This window comes from Macrotis lagotis, chromosome 3 (genome assembly GCF_037893015.1).
Source record: "Macrotis lagotis isolate mMagLag1 chromosome 3, bilby.v1.9.chrom.fasta, whole genome shotgun sequence".
NCBI lineage: Eukaryota > Metazoa > Chordata > Mammalia > Peramelemorphia > Peramelidae > Macrotis > Macrotis lagotis.
This window is the reverse complement of record NC_133660.1, coordinates 256,688,825-256,710,289: the sequence shown is the minus strand read 5'-3', so window position 1 is coordinate 256,710,289 and position 21,465 is coordinate 256,688,825. Positions and strand designations below refer to the sequence as shown.

At 41.9% G+C, this 21,465-nt stretch overlaps 1 protein-coding gene across 1 annotated transcript; it reads right to left on the bottom strand.

The window, feature by feature from the left end:
* Positions 1-1,207: 1,207 nt before the first annotated feature.
* Positions 1,208-17,083, bottom strand: RCN1 (reticulocalbin 1). The gene is made up of 6 exons (XM_074230431.1): positions 16,792-17,083; positions 10,377-10,570; positions 8,698-8,876; positions 7,833-7,893; positions 3,543-3,742; positions 1,208-2,555 (listed from the first exon to the last, which is right to left on the bottom strand). The coding sequence occupies exons 1-6, from the start codon at positions 17,052-17,054 to the stop codon at positions 2,448-2,450; spliced, it is 1,005 nt and encodes a 334-aa protein (XP_074086532.1). The 5' UTR covers positions 17,055-17,083; the 3' UTR covers positions 1,208-2,447.
* Between the last annotated feature and the right edge of the window lie 4,382 nt (positions 17,084-21,465).

Below are 21,465 nucleotides of genomic sequence, written 5' to 3'. Positions count from 1 at the left end.
CTTCACCTGTTTCAAAGACAGTATGTCATTGTTGGGAAATTGTTTCTGATTCCTACTTTGCTACCATGGGCAAGTGATTAGACTTCTCAGTGATCATAGGCAATGATCTAAAGTTATAAATCTCAGATGAATTAGTATCGCTGAGGGGAATTTATATTCCCAACCTATTGTATTCATAGGTCTAGACTGAAATGTGTGTATACATTTAACATTTTTATGTACATATATTTATATATGTAGATGTAGATAAACATAAATCATTATATATATACACATAGGTAGATATAATGATATATGTATATACATTATACCCTCTTAAACAATTCTGGGCCTCAGTTGCCTCATCTATAAAATGAAGCCATTAGATTTGCTTGCCTCTGAGATCCCCCAGCTTCTATGATCCCTTCAAGGGAAGTATTACCTCAAAAGATCACAATTCATCTTTGCCTGCCCATCTGGTGCCATCTTTAATCATGACTTCCAGTGTTTGCCAAGGATCTATCCAATATAGCAGGGGCCATCCTTGTTTTCTCTTGTTATCATGAGTATACAGGTTATCCATTGGACACCCCTTGCTACAAATAAAAAAATACTATTACTACTAATCTTATTAAAGAAGACTTTCAGTTGGAACTTTTGTTTTCTTTATTAAAGGTATACCAAATTCACATGTTAGATAAGGAGAGATTTCTTAAACACAAACCTAACACACACACACACACACACACACACACACACACACACACACACACACACACACACACAGTTGATTCTTCCAAGAAGTGTTCTCCCTGATTAAGGTTACCAGTCTGTCTTTTAAAAACAGGGATCAAACCTGACCTGAAAATTCATAGGCCAGCAGAGATACAGAAGAATTTTGAGCTGGTCCACTGGCAAAATGTAAAGATATCATACAAATCTGGACAAATCCTAAATATTCTGATTTTTTCAAATCTTAGAGGCTACTTCTAGAAATTCCATTAAAACTTTTTTTATTTTAAATTTTATTGGGGTTAAATGACTTGCCCAAGCTAGCTAGCTAGGCAATTATTAAATGTCTGAGGCTGGATTTGAACTCAGTTCCTCCTGAATCCAGGCCTGGTTCTCTATCCACTGTGCCACCTAGCTGTTCCAAAACTTTTCACCAGTCCATGAATAGCAACATCATCTACATTAATTACACAATCAAGAGACAGGACATGGAAAATTTCCATCAGGATACTTTATTGTTTTTGTTTCCAAATTAGAACAAGACGGGACTTCCAAATTTGTGAGGATGTTCTCACCCATTCTGCTGGTCCCATCCCCTCCTCCTTTGGCCCCTAGTTATATTATATTGGTGGTGAGAACTGACCGACTGTGCCTTTGCTCAAAGACTCAGGCTAAATTCAACGAAATCTCAGAATTATTTTCTCCATTATTTGAAAAAAGAAAAAAAATAGAACTAGTCCTTTTCTTATACTTATCAGAATGCTTGAGGGAAAGTATGGTGGTGGATATGGTGGTCAGAAGACCTGGGTTCAAGTCCCATTTTTGAAGATAAAGTGAAAGGGCAAGTGACTTAATCTTATACTATGCCCAAACAACTTTAAATCTCAGAGAGACTGAAGGACTTAATTGGATAAAAGGAGTCTCCCCACTGGGAGAGCCTCAAACAGAAATCACAAGACCAAGATGGGAAAAAATCCAAATTTCTCCAGAGTTACTCATTCTTTCCTCGTTTTTGTTCAACTACTCTGGCATTATTATTAATGGGGTTAAGTGACTTGCCCAAGTTCACACAGCTAGGCAATTATTAAGTGTTTGAGGTCAGATTTGAATTCAAGTCCTCCTGACACCAGGGCTGGTGCTCTATCCACTGTGCTGCCAAGTTTGCCCCTGGCATTATTTTTAAAAAAGGAGGTGGGTGGATTTATTGTACACATTAATAGATCCATACAGAGCAAAAATACAAAGATTTATAGAAGCATTTACAATAACAGTACATGTTATCAAGTTCATATGGAAGAGAGATTTCCAAAAGAAATTTCCAGAGGATCTATCAACAACTTTCTTCACCCTAAGAGTTGTTCAAACTCATATTTGTCCTGGACCCCACCCACTATAAGTTTCAGGGATTTAATGGAATGTCTTGACTTTATCCAAATATTATTTCCCTCTATCTAAGAAAAAAATAAAGAAAAAACCCTTTAAGAGAGCTGCGTTGTCAAAGTACATTTCCCAAACAACATTGTCATCTACTGAGATCAGAAAACATTTTGAGAGAAATCTAGACAATGGTGAATATCTTCAGGTGAAATCCCAGGGAACAGACTAGTTTTCATCCCCATGTTGAGGTAATAAAACTGCTTGGTCAGAGACACGGTGGTGAAAATTAGAAGACCATAGCAACTGAGGCAGCCAGCAAGGAAGCTGGTCAGAGTCTGAGATTCTGCGGAGAGGGAGCATCATAACTCATCGTGATTCTTTGTGAGGTCTTCTCCATAGTTGGTAGCCTGGCTGCCGACAAACATGTTCCAGTTCCCTAATATCTCTTCTTTGGTTAACTTCTGATCCTGTATAGGAGGAGTGAGGAGGGGAGGAGAGGGGGAGAGAGTTTTTTGGTGAGGTGACTTCATGAGAGGAATGTTGTTATTCAGTTGTTTCAGTCATGTTTGCCTCTTCATGACCCCATTTTGTGTTTTCTTGGCAAAGACACTGAAGTAGTTTGCCATCTCTTTTTCCTGCTCATTTTACAGATGAGGAAACTGAGGTAGAGGGTTAAATGACTTGCCCAGGGTTACACAGATATTAAGTATCTGAGGCTGAATTTTAATTCAGGTCTTCCTGACTCCAGGCTTAGCATTCTATTGAACTGAATTCCAAAAATCCCACTATTATGTGATTGAGGAATGCATTCCCCCCCCCCCCACTCCCTCTGTTTCAAATCATCTCTTATATCCTTTAAATCTCAGCTCAAGTTCTTCCTTGAGCATAAAGGCTTTCCTGTCCTCCTACCCAGGACACATATGTATCTCTTCTGTACATATACAATTTTAAGCATGTTGTCTCAATTTTAAGCATGTTGTCTCCTCTGAGAGAATGTAAGCTTCCAGAGGGCAGGCCATTTGATCTTTGTTTTTCTAGCACCTAATATGCCTCTTCTGAGGTTCCTTCAGCTCCAAGCTTATGATCCTATGAACTTGGGATATCTTACATATTTTAAGTCTTAGACTTTATCTGGGTAGTTTCTCTTGTACCTCGGTTTCCTCATTTGTAGAATGAGGGGATTGTACCAGATGGTTTCTGAGATGCTGGTTTTGAAGTCAGAAGATTTGGGTTTAAATCCTATCTTAATATGTGGAGTTAGGTAAATTACTTATCTGTAAAACAAGGCACTAAACTAGATGGGTCCTGTGAGCCCTTCCAATCCTCAACTCTGTAATCCTTTCAGTAATCCAAATTTGAAGAAGAGTACTATGATAAAGGTCAATCGCAAATTTGCCATGAGGGCCAGGATCAAAATGACCAAAATTGTTTGAAAGTAGGGAATGCACCCTTACCTTATCCAGGTCTGACTCATACACCAAGTGTCTAGCTTCCGCTTGGGCATGGTCATAATCTTGGGGAAGAATCCAGTGTCGAATCTCATCTTTGTCCATCTTCCCATCTTTGTTTAAATCCCGGAAATCTGCAAATTGCTCCCGTTCAGTGACCACCCAGTCTGGTTCTGGTCCATTCTCCTCATGGGCAAACATATCAGCTGGATAAGGATGGAAGGAAGGAAGGAAGGAAGGAAGGAAGGAAGGAAGGAAGGAAGGAAGGAAGGAAGGAAGGAAGGAAGGAAGGAAGGAAGGAAAGAAAGAAGGAAGGGAGGAAGGGAAAATATCATTTTTAAAATGTTGTCTTCCTATAATCCTACAATTAGTATACAAGTTTAAGATGGGGAAATCCCAACTGTGGGCTATTCTATGGGGAAGACATCAGCAAATCTAAAGATATTCTCCCCCAAAGGTGGTTTATCTAATTAGTCGATTGAGATTAGAGTCAAAAAGGGCTTAAGAGCAGCATGATGTGATGGGAAAATCACCCGATTGGAGGAGGACCTAGCCATGAACCCATGACTTTGGGGAACTCTTCCCCCCCCAATCTGAGTCCCAGTTTCCTCATCTGTTAGATTGAGGAGGTTGGGTTAGATGGCTTTCATGATTATATATTGAGAGCTAAGAGGAACCTCATAAGTCAGTAAGTCCAGCTACTCCATCTTGTGAAAGGAAATGATGATGATGATGATGATGCTGATGTCCTTCATTCTTGAAAAAGACCATGATGTCAGGGAGGTGATACCATGACAAACAAGGGAACAGGATTTGAGTGAAGGGGTGCTGTGTTAAGTCACCACTCCCATTCTCCTCTGGAGAATGATAAATGTTTATTGAGTGATTGATTAAGTGATTTATCCAAGGTAAACTTTAGGAGGAAGAGTCAAGCTTTGGACCAAAGCCTTCTAATTCCAGCATTCTTTATACCACAAAGTATTTCCCAGTCCAAAAGACAAAAACATTCCTTTTAGGAAAAGCTGATTCTCAGGATCAGGTCTTGGGCTCTTCACCATCCCTGGCAATGGGGGCACAGCTAATCAAAGAAGCTCTAGTGTTTGTTTGAATCAATTGGCCGCCTCCTGTCAAATCAATTCCATCACAACTGTCAATTTGATACCTCCCCCCAATTCTGAATGCTTCCCTCGATTATGTACTAGATGAGGGGAAGACACCTGGTACACACACGTATATGGCACCTGTCAACATCTGCTATTGCAGAGTGGGAGTGCCGCCAAATGTACTTTAATTACAGTGACGCGCAGGCTTGTCTGTTATTTCTGTTGGACGTGAAAAGCGTCCAACTCTTAAGGCTAAATATGATTTATAATGATTAGAAAAGCTCAGCTTTTAATTAGCACGATGTATGCTGGCTGGCATCACTGTATGATGACAGCCTTAGAAACAAATACGATTTTAAATTTGGGCTTTCATGGATTGAAGCAAGCTTTGAAGAGGAAAGAAGTCACATGAATGCTACCTCTTCAATGAGCTTTTTGTCAAAGAAAGGTGTCTGGGAACAGTAAAGACAGGCACCTGAGTAATGGAGTAGATTAATTTGGCCTCAGTCATTTATTACCTGATTGACCCTGGGTAAATCACTTGACCATAGTCTGCCTCAGTTCCCTCATCTGAAAAATGGAGACAATACTAAGTCTTCCTCTCAAGATGTAGGAATAAATGTAAGGATACAATGAGTTAATATAATATTTGAATTAGTGTTCTGAGAACCTTAAAGTGAAATATGCATATGAGCTATTATTATTATGATGGAGAATGGAAGGTAATAACATCACCAGTTTCAAAAATGGAGGCTACTAACAAGACTCCTTGAGGATAGGACTATTTCCACTTTTGTACTTGTGTGCCAATGTCTAACACAAAAAGAAATTAGACACATTAGAAAATCAAAGAATTTCTGAGATGATGGTGGCCTTTCAATCTAACTCTTATACAAAAAGAATTCCCCAATGTGACAGTCTTAAACATCTTGGAATAAAGTGGAATCTAACACCTCTTGAGGCAGTCCATTTCACTATGGGACAGCTCTGAGTGGGGAGGAAACTTTTTTCTGACTTCAAGCCTCAATTTGCCTCTTTTGCAATTATTATGTGGTTCTTCTATCCTCTGGGGTCAACTGGAACATTGTACACAATTGAGAAGTGTTTATCATGTATGACTGACTTAATAAATGGCTAACTCAATGAATTACTGAATTTCTTATTATTTTGCACAGGGCCCTTATGATCAAAAATGTGAGATAGGACTCTCAAAGATTGGAGTAGATGACACAAAGATGGAAAAGATTCCCAAAAAGTCCAACAATATAATATGGGCTCAATCAAAGAAGAAATTTCACAGGGTCAAATATAAAATTTTATGGTTAGGTTAAAGAAATTTGGAAGTACAAGATGGAAGAATCATCACTAGATCATAGTTTGTCAGATAAAGAATTGGGTGCTTCAAGGGACTGCAAGTTCAAGGTGAAAGGAAACTGGGAGCCCAATTCACAAGGTAATCATCAGAATCCTAGTCTAGGAATCACAGAATAATAGCATGTAGATCTATGAGATCATCTAGTCCAAACCTCTCATTTTACAGAGGAGGAAACTGAGGCCCAGAGAGGTACAGTGTCTTGCCCAAGGTCATACAGCCTAGTCAAGGAAACATTCTAAGGCTGAAACACAGATCTTTCCTCCCACTCTAAATTTCCAGATATTTCCAATAAGATATATACATATAAATATATATAATATACAAATATGCATATATATTTGCATATATTTGTATGAATAAAGGTGTATATAATCCATATATACATATATATATATATATATATATACACATACATGCATACACATATACGGGCACATATATCTAACTGTATATGATGCTGTTTGTCCTTTGTTCTTGAAGAAGACCACGGCATCAGGGAGGTGATGCTATGACATACCAATGAACTGAATGTAAGTGAGGGAGGTCTGTGCTAAGTCTACAGTCTTAGTCAGTCTCTCTCTCTCTCTCTCTCACACACATACACACACACACACACACACATCCACTTCCCCCCATACCCAAAGTCATATATATATACACATACACATATGTATATATATATATTTTTTTTTAATTCGTTTGGCCTGTCTTTGCATCTTCAGTCCTTAGTATATGTTGTTATTACTCAGTCATTTAAGTCATGTTCTACTGTTCATGGTCCCATCTGGGTTTTTCTTAACAAAGATACTGGACTGGTTTGCCATTTCTTTTTCAAGCCCATTTTACAGATGAGGAAACAGGTAAATAGAGTTAAATAACTTGCTCAGGGTCCCACAGCTAGTAAGCCAGCCCAGTTTTCTATCCACTATACCACCTAGCTGTCCTAGTGCTCAGTACATGGCAGGTAGCAAATGAATGCTTTGTTGGGGATCATATTGAAATAACTTGGTCAAATAAGAAGAGATGGATCTAGAATTCACTTCATGTGACTCAATTAATAAACAATTAAACAATGCATTATACAATCATCCTAATAATAATCCAAAAATATTGATTAAGTGCCTACTATGTGTTTAGTTCTATGTACTAAGTTTAGGGCAGTACAAAAAAGGCAAAAAAAAGGTTCCTCTTCTCAAAGAATTCTACAATACAGAATTAAGGAGTGGGCAGCTAGGTGGCATGGTGTCTAAGGCATTGGCCCTGGAGTCAGGAGGACATGAGTTCAAATCTGGCCTCAGGCACTTAATAATTGCCTAACTATGTGACCTCAGGCAAATCACTTAACCCCATTTCCTTAAAGAAATTTAAAAAAAAAAAGAATTAAGGGGAATTGGGAAAAGCTTCTGTAGAGGTAAGATTTTATTTGGAACTTGAAGACTGGAAAGCTAGGAGGTGGAAAAAAAGATGAGAGAACATTCCAGACATCAGTAACAGGTAGAGAAAATATTCAGAATTGGGAGATGGAGGGCTCCCCTTAAGGGAGCACTTGAAATATTCTGCTTAGAAAAACAGAACTGATCTTTTTGGGGAGGGATGTCACCATGATGTAAAGGAAGGCATACCTGCAATTTTGCTCCAGTGTTCAGTTTTAGAGCTCTCCTTCCAAGAGACCCTGAGCCTTGGGTCTTCCCTGACCATCAGCTCATCTACACTATACCTTGGTGGTTGGGGACAGCCTGGTTGATAAAGCTTTGACCTTGCAGTGAGGATGACCTGAGTTAAACTCAGAGACACCAGCAACTCCAATTCAGTACTTACCGATGTATTCATCCTGATCTACAAATCCATCACCATTCTTATCCATATCCTCCAGTGTCTCCTGAATAGAGAAGGTGGGCAGAGTAGGGTGGGGAGTGGAAAAGATGGGGGTTAATGGGAAGGGTGGAGGGAAAAGAGAGAGATGGGGGAGGGTGGGGGAGAACAAAAATGAAAAACCTCTCTGATGTGAAAGTGCCAGATTTCCCAACTGTCTGGCCATCAAAAGTATATCATAAAGAGGACTATTCTTTTAATCCTAATCAATTTTCAATGATCTGCACCCAAACCAAAAAATCAGGAATATAGGAAAAACTTGAAACCAAGATTTAAAATAAGGGACTATCCACCAAACCTAATTTATTTGGCTTTGGAATCAATTTTTTTTAATTTTTGTAGCAAATTTAACATTTTAACTACTTTTTTGTTTATTTAATTTTTTATATTTCTTTTATTTTCAGATTATCTACTGCTCCTGATATATTCTGACACTGCCCCATCTTTCCAGTCTCCTCCTCCCTGCACTGACTTTAGCCAATATAGTCTATTCTCTCTGTCTTAGGTTCTGATCCTATTTCTAGCCTTCTTTGAATTTTTGCTTGTGACCTTATTTTTGTTTAGAAGGCCTTCCACTTCCCTGACTCCATCCACCACAATTAATACCTTTCCTCAGCTCCCACAAATGATAACCACCCCAATAAAGCTTTCCCTGGCCCGCTCAGACATTTGCCTGCATGACTTTGGGCTAGTCATTAGCTTTTCTTTACTTCAGTTTCCCCATCTGGAAAATAAAGGGGTTGTACTAATGATGTCTAAGGTCCTTTCCACAGATTTCATTCCCATGTCCCAGCATAGTGTTGTTTCTTACCAAGACGACAATATCTTTCATATGTTCAAACTCCTCGGGATGCATAAAAGCAGTGAATTCCTCCCAGGTAGCCTCTTTGTCACCATCCAGGTCAGCCGTGTTGAACCTCCTCTCATCACGCGGCAGCATCTTCTTAAAAGTGTGTTGATCAGATCCATCCTGAAATTCTTCTGGGTTCCCTAGAAGAGGCATGAAGGGGAAAAAAGTGTGATAGAAACTCCTCGAAGGCAGGATTGTCTTTGCATCCTCAGTGCCCATCACAGGGGCTAGTACACAATAGGAGCTTAATAAATGTCTATTAGATTGGATATACAGATGCTTGAAAACTAAAGTTTCTTCCTTTCCAATCCTTCAGTGACCAAAGTAAAGGGAGTAGGGTAAAATGTGGGTTACGGCTAATTTGTGGCAGGTCTCAAATTCCAGCCTAGGAAATACCATACAATTTAGGATGATATGTCTATTGGTTAGTTAGTTATGTTGTGTATGTTAGTCTCCTCTCTCCCCTTTTCTCTTTCTTCTCTCTTTCTTCTCTCTCTCTCTCTCTCTCTCTCTCTCTCTCTCTCTCATATGCTATCTTTGTCTTTCTCTCCCCTTTCTTTTTTTCTTTCTCTTTCTCTCTTTCAACTTTCTCTTACCTCTCTCTTATTTTCTCCTTTCTTTGTCTTTCTGTCTCTATCTCTTTGTCTTTCTGTGTCTCTCTTTCTCTGACTCCCCCCCATCTCTGTCTCCCTTTCTTCTCTCATTCTTATAGGAAACTTCCAGTGTGAAAACTGCCTTTACTAACAAAAGAAGAACAACTCATCTGTAACTTTGAGTCTTAGACTGTTGTTGCTCTGGGTTAAACAACTAAGATATAGTAGGGGCAGGACTTGAACTCAGGTTTTCCTCACTCTAAAGTTCACCCTCTGACTATAATGCTTCCCAGTGTGCTAATCTAATCTCTCCAAAAAATCTTAAGGTGGAACCATGTCTTGTATTATTTAAATTTTTATTTTTATACTTGATGTTTAAATTTTTAAATATCTGGTTGTCTAAGTAAGCAGACTTCTTTCCTTAAAAAAAGATCAGAGACAGAAATACCAACAATAAGCAGTAATACTTCTCCAGAGAAAGGATTGAAAAAATGGAGAGAGAAATAATGTTTCCATGCCTTCTTCCTTTCTGTGGAGAGGTAGGAGCAGCTAGATGGTGCAGTGGGTGGAATGCCAACCCTGAAGTCAGGAGGACCTGAGTTCAAATTTGACCTCAGATACTTACTAGCTGTGTGACCTTGGGCAAGTCATTTAACCCTAACTGCCTCACATCCAAGACTATCTCCAGTCCTCCTGATCCATATCTGGCCTCTGGACCCAGATAGCTCTGGGGGAGAAAGTGGGGCTGGTGACTTAGCATAGCCCCCTTCCCCCACCCACTCAAATCCAATTCATATGCTTGCCATGGAATCATCAACCCGATGTTATGGTCTTCTTTGGAAATGAAGGCCAAAACATTAGAGAGGTGGGAGACTATGGAAGTCAAATAAAATATATACCATCAAATGTGGTTGCTTAAATATTTGTCATTTGTTAGAAGAAAGGATTCAAATTTGGGTTGGGGAACAATTTTTTTTAATAAAATGTTTCCTGAAAGAAGTAAGTGATCTTAGCTTCCCCAAAATAACTGATAGGCTAGCCTCTTACCCAGGTAGTAACCATATGTAGCCTGCTTATATTCTTCCCAGGAAATCTTCTTATCATTGTTCCGATCATAATCTTTCCAGACTTTTGCCAGGTTTTCATAGATGTGCCGTTTCTGTACCCGTTTAATCCAACTTTTCAGCTCCTCGGTTGTGACAAAGCCATCTCCATCACTATCTATTCTGCCAACAATCTTTCTGTAATGAGAAACCGGGGGTTACTGGGAGGGCAAAGGTGGTCACGGCATGGGAGAAAGTAGAAAACCTGACTATCTAAGCATCTCCAGTTCAGGAAAGCTGCCAGACAGTGCTTTTGGCTGGACCAGCATTTCCCAAACTAATTTGGCTATGGAACAATGTGGGGCTTGAAACAGACGAATAGAACCCCATCGATGCCTCTTGGGGGGAGGGATCAGAGGGTCTGGCATGCCGCCCAAAAAAAGGAGGGGGAATCTTGGAGCAAAATAAGGTTCCTGGCTCTGTTTTCCCACTAAAAGGCTGTTGCACAGAATACATATTTTAAATAAATACATAATATTGTCTTTCACATTTTTGAGGAGGAAATGACACCAGCATGGGATTCTTCTCATTTAGGCACATCCTATGGAACCCAGGGTTTCCTATAAATAGTTCTGGATTTTGGAAAATACTGGTAGGTATATAGAATCATTAGTACTCTATTTTTGACTTGTGTTCCTTTTTTTATTCAGACCTGAACCTGTGATTTCATTGTTACTGTTGGAAACAGCCCAGTGAGAAACTCCATCTCTCTACCAATGTTGTCGGGCCACCAAAGAGGGACCTGGGAATCCTGAGAGCTTAAGGGATTTACTCTAGATTTTACGTACTAGTCAAGCAAAGCAAGCAATCAGTCAACCTTTATTAAGCACCTATCAGGCATTGTGCTAATCACCTAGGATACAAAAAGAGGCAAAAGACAGTCTCTGCCTCCTAAAACTAAAAAATCTTTATCAATTAACTCATCAGCCACTAGTTTCTATTTTATTTAGCAATTATCCATTGTCTTCCACTGGACTGTAAACTCCATGAAGGCAGGGACTGTATTTTACTGATCACTACCTCTTCCCAAATGATGCTCATTATATTTCAAATGCAGATAAATCCCATTGGAAAGTCCTCTCTACCAAGGTAGATCTGAACCTTACTCACTAATTGACATGAATTTGTTGAATGTGGGAATGGAAGAAAATACTTGGATGAGTCCCAAATAATAATATGATAACTGCATTTATGGAGAGTCCTATAGCTCACACTGTGTGTTACAGACATAACCCTATTAAAGTGTTACAATAAGCCTGTGGAATAGGCCCTCCGAGTGTCCTTATTTTATGGACATAAAGACTGAGGCTTAGAGAGATAAAGAGATGAGCAAAGGGTTATTTCTCTAGGAAGTGTTGGAGGCAGAATTTGAAGCCAGGACCCCCTAAATGTAAATCCTAGGAGCAAAAATATTTTATAGAACTTTTAGAAACTGTATTACTTGTCTCAGACACTCTAGTGAGGCCTGAAGAGTACAAAAATCTAGGTCTGAGATGAATTATCCCCCAAATCTAAATTTTTAGTATTTCCTGGTTGTGATCACTTCAGGTTATGTCTTGCTGTTGTTCTGTCCTTTCAGTCATGTCCAACTCTTTATGACCCCATTTGAGGTTTTCTTGGCAGAGATTCTAAAATTTGCCATTTCCTTTCCCAGCTCATTTTTAAGAATTTTTTATTTAAGGCAATGGGGTTAAGTGGCTTGCCCAAGGCCGCACAGCTAGGCAATTATTAAGTATCTGAGGTCAGATTTGAACTCAGGCCCTCCTGACTTCAGGGCTGGTGCCTATCTACTTCACCTCCTAGATGCCTCCCAGCTCATTTTACATAAGGAGGCAAACAGAGTGAAGTGACTTGCCCAGGATCATACAGCTAGTAAGAGTCATATCTGAGGTCATATCTGGTCATAAGGTCATATCTGAACTCAGATCTTCCTGACTTCACTGTCTACCAAGAAATCCTTAATGTAGCAGAGTGTAGTAGGTAAGGGTGGACCAGAGTCAGGAAACCTGACTTCAAGTCCAATTTTATACATGAATTGCCAGAATTGCCTTGAACAAATCACTTTTTTTCTCTTCACTTTTAATTTTTATTTAATTTTTCTAAAATTTTGATTAATGGCATTTTATGTTTTCCATTTACATACAAAGATAATTTTCAACATTCATTTTATGAGATTTTCGAGTTTCAGGTTTTTCCTCTTTTCTCCCTTCCTTCCATTTCCCCTCCTCGAGATGGCAAGTAATATGATATAGGTCATGCATCTGCAATCACGTAAACACAGCAAATCACTTTTAATCCTTCACTGTCCTGGGAAAGTCTCTAAGATAAATTTGCTTAACAGCTGCCATTCTTCATTTTGGTAAAGGGAGTTGTATGCCATGTAAGTTCCCTGTGCCAAAAAAATAGACACAGAAACAAAAGACAGTCCCAGAATCTCATGAGTCAAAAGAGATCATGAGATCCTGGCTTTAGAAGGAAGCTCAGAGGCCAAGATTGCCCTCTTAGAACAGGCCCTACTAAGTATTCTAACATTTTCTAGAAGATGTCTCCAGAGGATGACCCCCCATCACACCTCCAAAGTTAGCATATTCTACTGGAATTATTAGAAAGTCCAAACTGGATCCCTTATGCCTACATGCCTATGTTTTCATAGTTCTGCCCTTTGGGACCAAGGGAGGCAAATCTAATTCCCCTTCACAAGTGGCAGCCCCTATCATGGACCCCCTGCCATGCTTAGTTCTTTCAACAGCTCCTCATAAAACATGATGTTCTCCAAAGGAAAACAACTAAATCCCTTTTCAGGGAACATAGCATTTCGGGACAAGCACCACAGTGGACCTGAGGGCAGGGCAGAATGTGCTGGAGCCAACTCACATTGGCTTGCAGAGCAAGTTTTCAGTGAGAGCCCGAACATCTTGGAAATCATCGAACACAAATCTGGGCTTGATTTATTGTTTTTCTTAATTGTCCAGACTTTAGAAATCGATTATGATCCAATGAATAGAGAGTCAGCCCTGGAGTCAGGAGAACCTAAGTTCAAATTAGGCACTAGTTGTGTGACTCTGGGAAAGTCACGTAATCCATATTACCTCCAAAAAAATCAATAGAAATGATAATAATTCAGATTAAATTTAAAGGTGTGTCTATGTGTATATATTTTTTGAAAAGTTGCTTACTGGGGGGCAGCTAGGTGGCGCAGTGGATAGAGCACCGGCCCTGGAGTCAGGAGGACCTGAGTTTAAATCCAGCCTCAGACACTTAATAATTACCTAGTTGTGTGACCTTGGGCAAATCACTGCCTTGCAAAAAAAAAAGTTGTTTATTAAACATTGACCAGCACATCCCTGGGGAAAGGACTGAGTTTTATTGATCTCTTTGTGTTCCCAGATTAGGACCACCAGGTGGTACAATGGATAAAGTACTGGGCCTTTTGAGTCAGGAAGATCTGAGTTCAAATATGGCTTCAGACACTAGCTGTATGACCCTGGGCAAGTCATTTAACCCTGATTTGATCTCAGTTCCTTGTCTTTAAAATGAAAGCACACTGGAGAAGGAAGTAGTAAAACCGTTCTAGTATCTTTGCCACAAAAACCCTAAATGGGATCACAAAGAGTTGGACAGGACTGAATGACTGAGCAACACCACTGTCTTCCCAGTGGTGCTCACTATGATTCCAACAGTGTTAAGAGCTCCCAGGAAGAAGTTTCTCTACTCGTTCAAATCAGCACCTTCTCTATATCTTCCAACTTTAGAGAACTGCTTTGGGGCACTTGGGCTTTGGTTAAGTGTAGTTCAGTTCTAGAGGCCTGAAGGATAAGACCTCTGTAGTAATGTATTTATTATACAATAGTTTTATAGAGTCAGTTTATGTCAAAAGAGAAACTTGAGGCAGGTCTTCTTGACTTTCAAAGCTTAGGTTTCTTCTGACAAGCAACTAGATGGCTTGGCCTACTTAGTTTTTGATTCCAAATTCTAAAATCCTCCTGCTTCCATCATTCCACACATTTCTGATGCTCTAGGCCACTAATGAATGGGTCTCCAGCCCCACAAGCCAGGGACCTTATTAAAGGCCTTCATTGTTAAGTCAGAACCAGAGGGGGGAGTGGATCTCCCTTGGTGAAAAGAATGATGGGATTGTTTGCACCTACTTCTTTGAAAACCAGAATCTGTTTTCATAGAGTTCAGCAAATTATCTAGCCATGACCCATCATTTACCTCCAAATCCCCCAGGGAAGATTGGAAAGCAGTGCCCACTAGCATCGTTCCTCCCTGACACTGTGGATGGAGAGATGACCTTGGAGTCAGGGTCAAGGTTCAAATCCTACCTCAGATACTTAATGCTGGTGGGGAACCTGGACAAGATCTGTAGCCATTCAGGGACTTAGTTTCCCCAGTTGTAAAGTGAGGATGATATCTAGACCACCTACCTCAAGTTTCTGTGATGTCTAAATGAGATAATGACTGTAAAGTACCACCTACCCCATCATTTCTATGCATACTGATGGTACGGAGCTTCAAAATGCCTGTGCTCCAAATGTGAACTCCTATTACATTCCCTCTGGGGTCCAAACATTCAGATCTAACAGAGAGAACCTAAGGAATCATTCATACATCTGGCATCAGAGGATGAGGGTTCAAAATCGTGCCTCTGAGATTTACTGCTTTGTGGACCTAGTAATTCCCTGTGCCTCGGTTTCCTCTTCTGTAAAATGAAGGGGCTGAATGAACAGCCTCTCCAATCTTTTCCCACTCTCTATTTACATTCCTATGGAATTCATCACAGCATTTCATTTCCATGAAAGGAAAAGACTATACAACATAATGGAAAGAGGTTAGGAAGTCAGGAGAGACCCATGTTCAAATTTTGCCCCATATACTAGGAAAATATCCACAAGCAAGTCAAATAGCCTTTCTATGCCTTTTTTTGGTTTTCTGTAAAATGGGGATGATTGTACCCCACCTACAAGAGAGCCATGATGAGAATCCGGTGAATGGCAAGAACTGTGAAAAGCCTCCTCCTTCAATGCCAGCTAAAATTCTCCTGAAGAATCTCCAGATAAAATTCCAGAAATAATCAATCTCATAACAATATTGGGTCAGTCACCTAATGATTTAAAGGGAGAGATGGGGAAATTCAGCAACAACTCCTCCCTGAGAAATCACAGGATGGAGAAATGCCAATACAATTCCTGTTGTGGTTTCTAATTCTGCTGGGCTTCTTTCGGGTGGCATTCATCAGTGAGACACAGATAAGAAGTGGAGCCTGGGTTGGAGTTCTGCTTCTAAAATGACTTATCTAAGGGTCCTGAGTGAGTCACTTCACCCCTCTAAAGTAAGACTAGATGATCACTAAGGGTCCCTCTGGTTATGTCAGTTGAGAATGAGACCATTCTTCTCATTTCCCTCCAATCCTTCAAACTTCTTGCCGATGGAGATGGGGGGCTGCCTAAAATTGGGCTTTGTTTTATGATTAGATCATAAGTTTGGGGGGGGTGATGATAGATTGGGGGACTGCCGAAAATTGGGTTTCGTTTTATGATTAGATCATAAGTTGGGGTTAATGATAGATTGGGGGCTGCTGAAAATTGGGCTTCGTTTTATGATTAGATCATAAGTTTTGGGGGGGGGTTGATGATAGATTGGGGGCTGCCTAAGATTGGGCTTCGTTTTATGATTAGATCATAAGTTTGGGGGTTAATGATAGATTGGGGGCTGCCTAAGATTGGGCTTCGTTTTATGATTAGATCATAAGTTTGGGGGTTAATGATAGATTGGGGGCTGCCTAAGATTGGGCTTCGTTTTATGATTAGATCATAAGTTTGGGGGGGGGTTAATGATAGATTGGGGGGCTGCCTAAGATTGGGTTTCGTTTTATGATTAGATCATAAGTTTGGGGGGTTAATGACAGATTGGGGGGCTGCCTAAGATTGGGCTTCGTTTTATGACCGCATAATAAGTTTGGAGGTTTTTAAAGTAACTTTCTTAGAGGAGGGTCTGCGTTGGAACCGTCTTCCTTTGTCAGCTCCCTCCTGGGCCCTCCCCTCTGATGCAATAATGGGGGGTGGGAGGAGAGGCGTCAGGGGGAGCCCTCCCTTCCTCTGCCACGTTATCATCTCTTGGGGAGGGGAGGAGGCTCCCGCGTTTCTGGGGGAGCAGCCCCAGGCCGGCCCCGGCCCCGCGCGGGCCTCCGGCTCCCAGGGCCCGCCCCGAGTCTGTCCCGAGCTGCAGGCGGCCCGGGCCCGGCCGGAGCGCTGGCCCCCGGGCCCGGGCGGAGCGCTGGCCCCCGGGCCCGGCCTCGCCGGCCCCGGCCCCGCCGGCCCCGGCCCCGCGCCCCGCCCGGCCCGGCCCCGCCGCCTCACCCCAGCCTCTCCTTGCTCTCCTCCGGGCTGAGCTGGTCGAAGGTCCGGGCGTCCTCCTTGCCCAGGAAGGCCTCGTGGTCGTAGCGGAGGCTCTGCGAGTCGTCGGCCGGCCGCTGGCCCAGCTCCGAGTCCGGCCGCAGCACGCGCTCCTTGCGCACGGTGGGCTTGGCCCGGAGCTGCCCGGGGCCCAGCGGCGGCCCCAGCAGCAGCGGCAGCAGCAGCAGCAGCAGCGGCGGCGCCAGCCCCGGGCAGCCCGGGCCCATGGTCCGGCCGCGCCGGCACACAGCGGAGCGGCCGCAGGGAAGGCGGGCGGAGCAGGGCGCTGCGCGGGGCCGGACTGCCCGGGGCCGCGGCGGGGCGGGGCGGGGCGGGGCGGGGCCGAGCCGCCCCCCGGGCTGGCCCCTCCCGCCGCGCGGCCCGTCCTCGCGTCCATCGGGGCGGCTCCGGCCTGGGGGGGCGGGGGGGGGGGGCGAGAGCAGCGCCACGTAGAGAGGGAAGGGGCTGGGGCGGGGGGGCTGGGCTCCCGGCCCCTCCCCGCCTGCCCCACAGAAGCGAGGGGCGGAGGGCCCCAAGGACGCAGATGCTGCAAGCGGATCCCCACTCCTCACCCCCCCCGGCCCCCCGACACGCAGCCCCAGCCAGCCAGTGAGCCGGGCCAGGGAAAGGGGAACTCTTGGAACTCCGGGACCAGACGGAGCCGGGCTTTCAGGGATCTGGGGGCGCCCTCACCACCCAGTGCCTAGTCTCAAAGGCTTAGAGCTGAAGGGCACTTTCCTCATTTTACAGACGAGGAAACTGAGGTCTAGAGGCGAGAAACAAGCTTCGAACTCAGATCCTTTTACTCTTTGGACTTTACCAAGCTGCCTCCAGGAATACGGACTTTCTTGAATTACCTGCCAGTTAAGTCACTTAGGCAGATCTACCAAAGCAGCAGAGAAGGGATTTGAACCCGGACTCCAAACCTCTGACAGTTTTTTCTCTAAATCGTTTTATATCCCTCACTCAGCACAGCTCCTCGCACTGGGTCGGAATTTCACTCCAACTCACTTCTGTTCGGATGACCAGGTGTTTATTAAGGACCTACTCCGTGTAACCCGGGGCTGGGCAGAGCCTGGAGATAGAAAGAACATGAAGGGGGTCAGAGTGAGAGTCAGACAAAGTATGGGTCAGGCAACATGTTTCTATTAAGCTTTCACTAGAGCAGGGATCTGGACCCTCAAAGAACTCAAATTCCAATGTGAAGGACAACATTTCAATACATTTGGGTCCTTTGTTTTCTTTTTTAAAATATATAATTATTTTACTAATTACATGTAAAAAAGAAATTTAACATTCATTTTTAAAAGTTTTGAGTTTCAAATTCTCTCCCTCCCTCTACTCCCCCCACCTTGAAAAGGCAAGCAATTTGATATAGGTTATTATACATGTGCATCCATGCAAAACATTTCCATATTTGTCATGTTGTGAAAGAAAACACAGACCAAAAAAAAAAAAACCAGTTTAAAAAAGTATGCTTTAATCTGCCTTCCTTTCTCTGGAGGAAGAAAGAAAGAAGAAGGAAAGAACAAAAGAACAATAGAGGGAGGAAAGAAAGAAAAAGAAAGAAAGAAAGAAAAAGAAAGAAAGAAAGAAAGAAAGAAAGAAAGAAAGAAAGAAAGAAAGAAAGAAAGAAAGAAAGAAAGAAAGAAAGAAAGAAAGAAAGAAAGAAAGAAAAGGAAGGAAGGAAGGAAGGAAGGGAGAAAGAAAAAGAAAGAAAGAAAAAGAAGAAAAAGGGAAGAGAGAGAAGCAGAAGCAAAAAGAAAAAGAGGGAGGGGGAGGGAAGAAGGAGAAAACAGTATACTTCAGTCTGTTTTCAAACAAGTTCTTTCTCTGAAGGTAGATAACACTTTTCATCATGAATCCTTTAGGATCATCTTGGATCATTGCTAAAAATTAGCCAAGCCATTCACAATTCTTCATACTACAATTTTGCTGTTATTGTGTACTGTGTTCACCTGGTTCTGCTCACTCTACTTTGCATCAATTCCTATAAATCCAGGTTTTTGTGAAAGCATCTTAATCATTATTTCTTATAATACAGTTCTATTCCATCATAATCATATACCACAACTTCTTCAGCCATTCTCCAATTGATAGGCAGGCTCTCCATTTCCAGTTCTTTGCCATAACATAAAGAGCTGCAATAAACATTATTGTACACAATGGATATGCATGACTTTATAGCCCTATGGGCATAGTTCCAAATTGCTCTCTGGGTTGAATCACTTCACAACTCCACCAGCAATGCATTAGTATTTCAATTTTTCCACATTCTCTCCAACATTTGTAATTTTCCTATTCTGTCAAATTAGCCAAGGTGGTAGCTGAGAGTTGTTTTACTTTACATTAATCAATAGTGATTTAGAGCATTTTTGTCATATGACTATAAGATAACATTATTTCACACAAAAACTGCCTGTTTATGTCCTTTGATCATTTATCAGTTGGGGAGTGGCTCTTTTTTATAAATTTAATTTGGCTTTCAATATATTTGAGAAATATGGCCTTTATCAGAGAATCTACCATTAAAACTTTTCATGGTTTTGATTACTATATATTTCTTTCTATCCTATTTCCCTCCCTGCTCCCCCACCCCTACTCTTTCTCCTATTGCTCCAATCATCGCCTCCCCCCAATTCTCCTTCCCTTCTTTCAGCCCCACAATCTCTTTTCATCTTCATCTTCCAGGAGGGTAAGATTGATTTCTATACACAACTGAATGTGTATGCTATTCCCTCTTTGAGGCAATTCCAAAGAGCTCTCCCCACCTACTTCCCACATCTTCCTCTCCACTATAAAATTGGGGAGAGCACAGTCGAGTCCCTGCTCTTTCTCTGCCACTTTGGCTCTGCACCATCATTCTTAGTTTTTGAAGAGGCCTGTTTACATCATGAAGTTGTGGTAAAATAGTTTGGAATGATGTCTTGATTTGACACCCAAGTTGAATTTCGGTGAGCGAGAATTGTGCAGTCACCAGCTTCACTCCCTCTCCCAAAATCATCAAAGTCCAGTGACAGGACAAAAGTAAAAATGACAGCTTGATGACCTGGAATACCTTTTGACCAAGTTCTAAGATCTTTTTTTCAGCCACCTTTTTTATTCAAGTCTTCACATGTTTGGGGCAGACATTCCCCTAACGAGAGACTAACACCTCTATTAGGAGGGCTCACTGAACCTTTTCCAGGCCTACTCATGAGCTTGGGTGGTCACCTGATTCATCCAACTCTTGCCTGTGTCTCCAAGAAACTATAGCTCAGGCAGAGGTCACACCCTGGCAAAATCCTCTCAGCAGATGGATTAAACCAGGTTAAGGGTGATAGACAGACATTGGATATTCTGAGATGGAAAGAATGGGAGGAAATTTGAAGACTTCTGTAGAAAGTGGGATTGGAGTTGAGTTTTGAAGAAAACCAAGGAAGAAGCTAAAAGGCAGAAGTGAGGATAGGGACAAGTATGGACAAAAGTTCTTTCGAAAGTCAGGAGATAGCATGTCCTGTTTGAGCTGCAAATTAGCCTGGATTATATAGTGTATAGAAGGGATTAACATGTAAGAAGACGGGAAAGAGAGGCAAGAACCCCATTGTTAAAGGCTTTACAGGTCAAAGAGGGGGATTTTTATATTGGCTCTAGAAGGAAATAGAGAGTCGATTAGGGGAAACATGAGGGGAGGAGGATGAAGGGCAACACGATCAGATCTGCATTTAAGAAAAACCACTTCAGGCTGAGAGTCAATTGAAATAGAATGTCAATAGACTTGAGGCAGAGGAAGCTATTGCAATAGTGCAGGTGAGAGAAGATGAAGGTCTGTGTTAAAATGATGACTGTTTGTGTGTTTATAAAGGAAAGGATTATGCACGAGATGTCAGTAAGGTAATATAGGCAAGATTGGGCAAGAGATGGTGGAGTGAGTGCAAGTGTGGAGTTGAGCATGACATCAAGCTTGGGAACCTGGGTGACTAAGGATAGTTTTGCTCAGGACGATAATACAACAGTTGGGAAAGGAGTTAAGTTTAGAAGTCAGTGTCCTAAATTCCTCACTATCAGAGTTTAAGGGGAAACCCTGACAAAAAAAAAATGATAGGGGTATTCACTGATGGAGGTAGAAGAAAAGTTTTTGAAGACATGGTGGCTAATAACACTCCCTAAGTCCTTGGTCCCAATGTCTACCATCACTTCTGGCCCCCCTAGTCTGCTAGGAGGGTCTGCCTGCCTCAAGAGTCTCCCTACTCCAATTTATCCTCCATTCAACCACTAAAATGAATTATTTACCACCCACTCCAAAAATCCAATAAACTCAATTGCTTGCCTATTGCCTCCAGGATCAAATGCAAAATTCTCTGTGTGACTTTCAAAGACTTTCCTAACCTAGTCCCTTTACATTCTCCTTATCCCTTAGTCCCCAATATGTAGTTCAGTCCAATGATTCTGGCCTCTGGAGCTTTTTCTCAGGAGACACTCCATCTCTCATCTCAATGTGTTTTCTCTGACTTTCCCCCATACACCTCCTTCTCTTCTCAGCCTACTGAGCTCCTGGCTTTCTTTAACTTTCATTTAAAATCCCACCCTCTACAGGAGATGTCCCAACTCTTCTGAATTCCGGTGCTTTCCCTTTATTAATTATTTCCTATATATCCT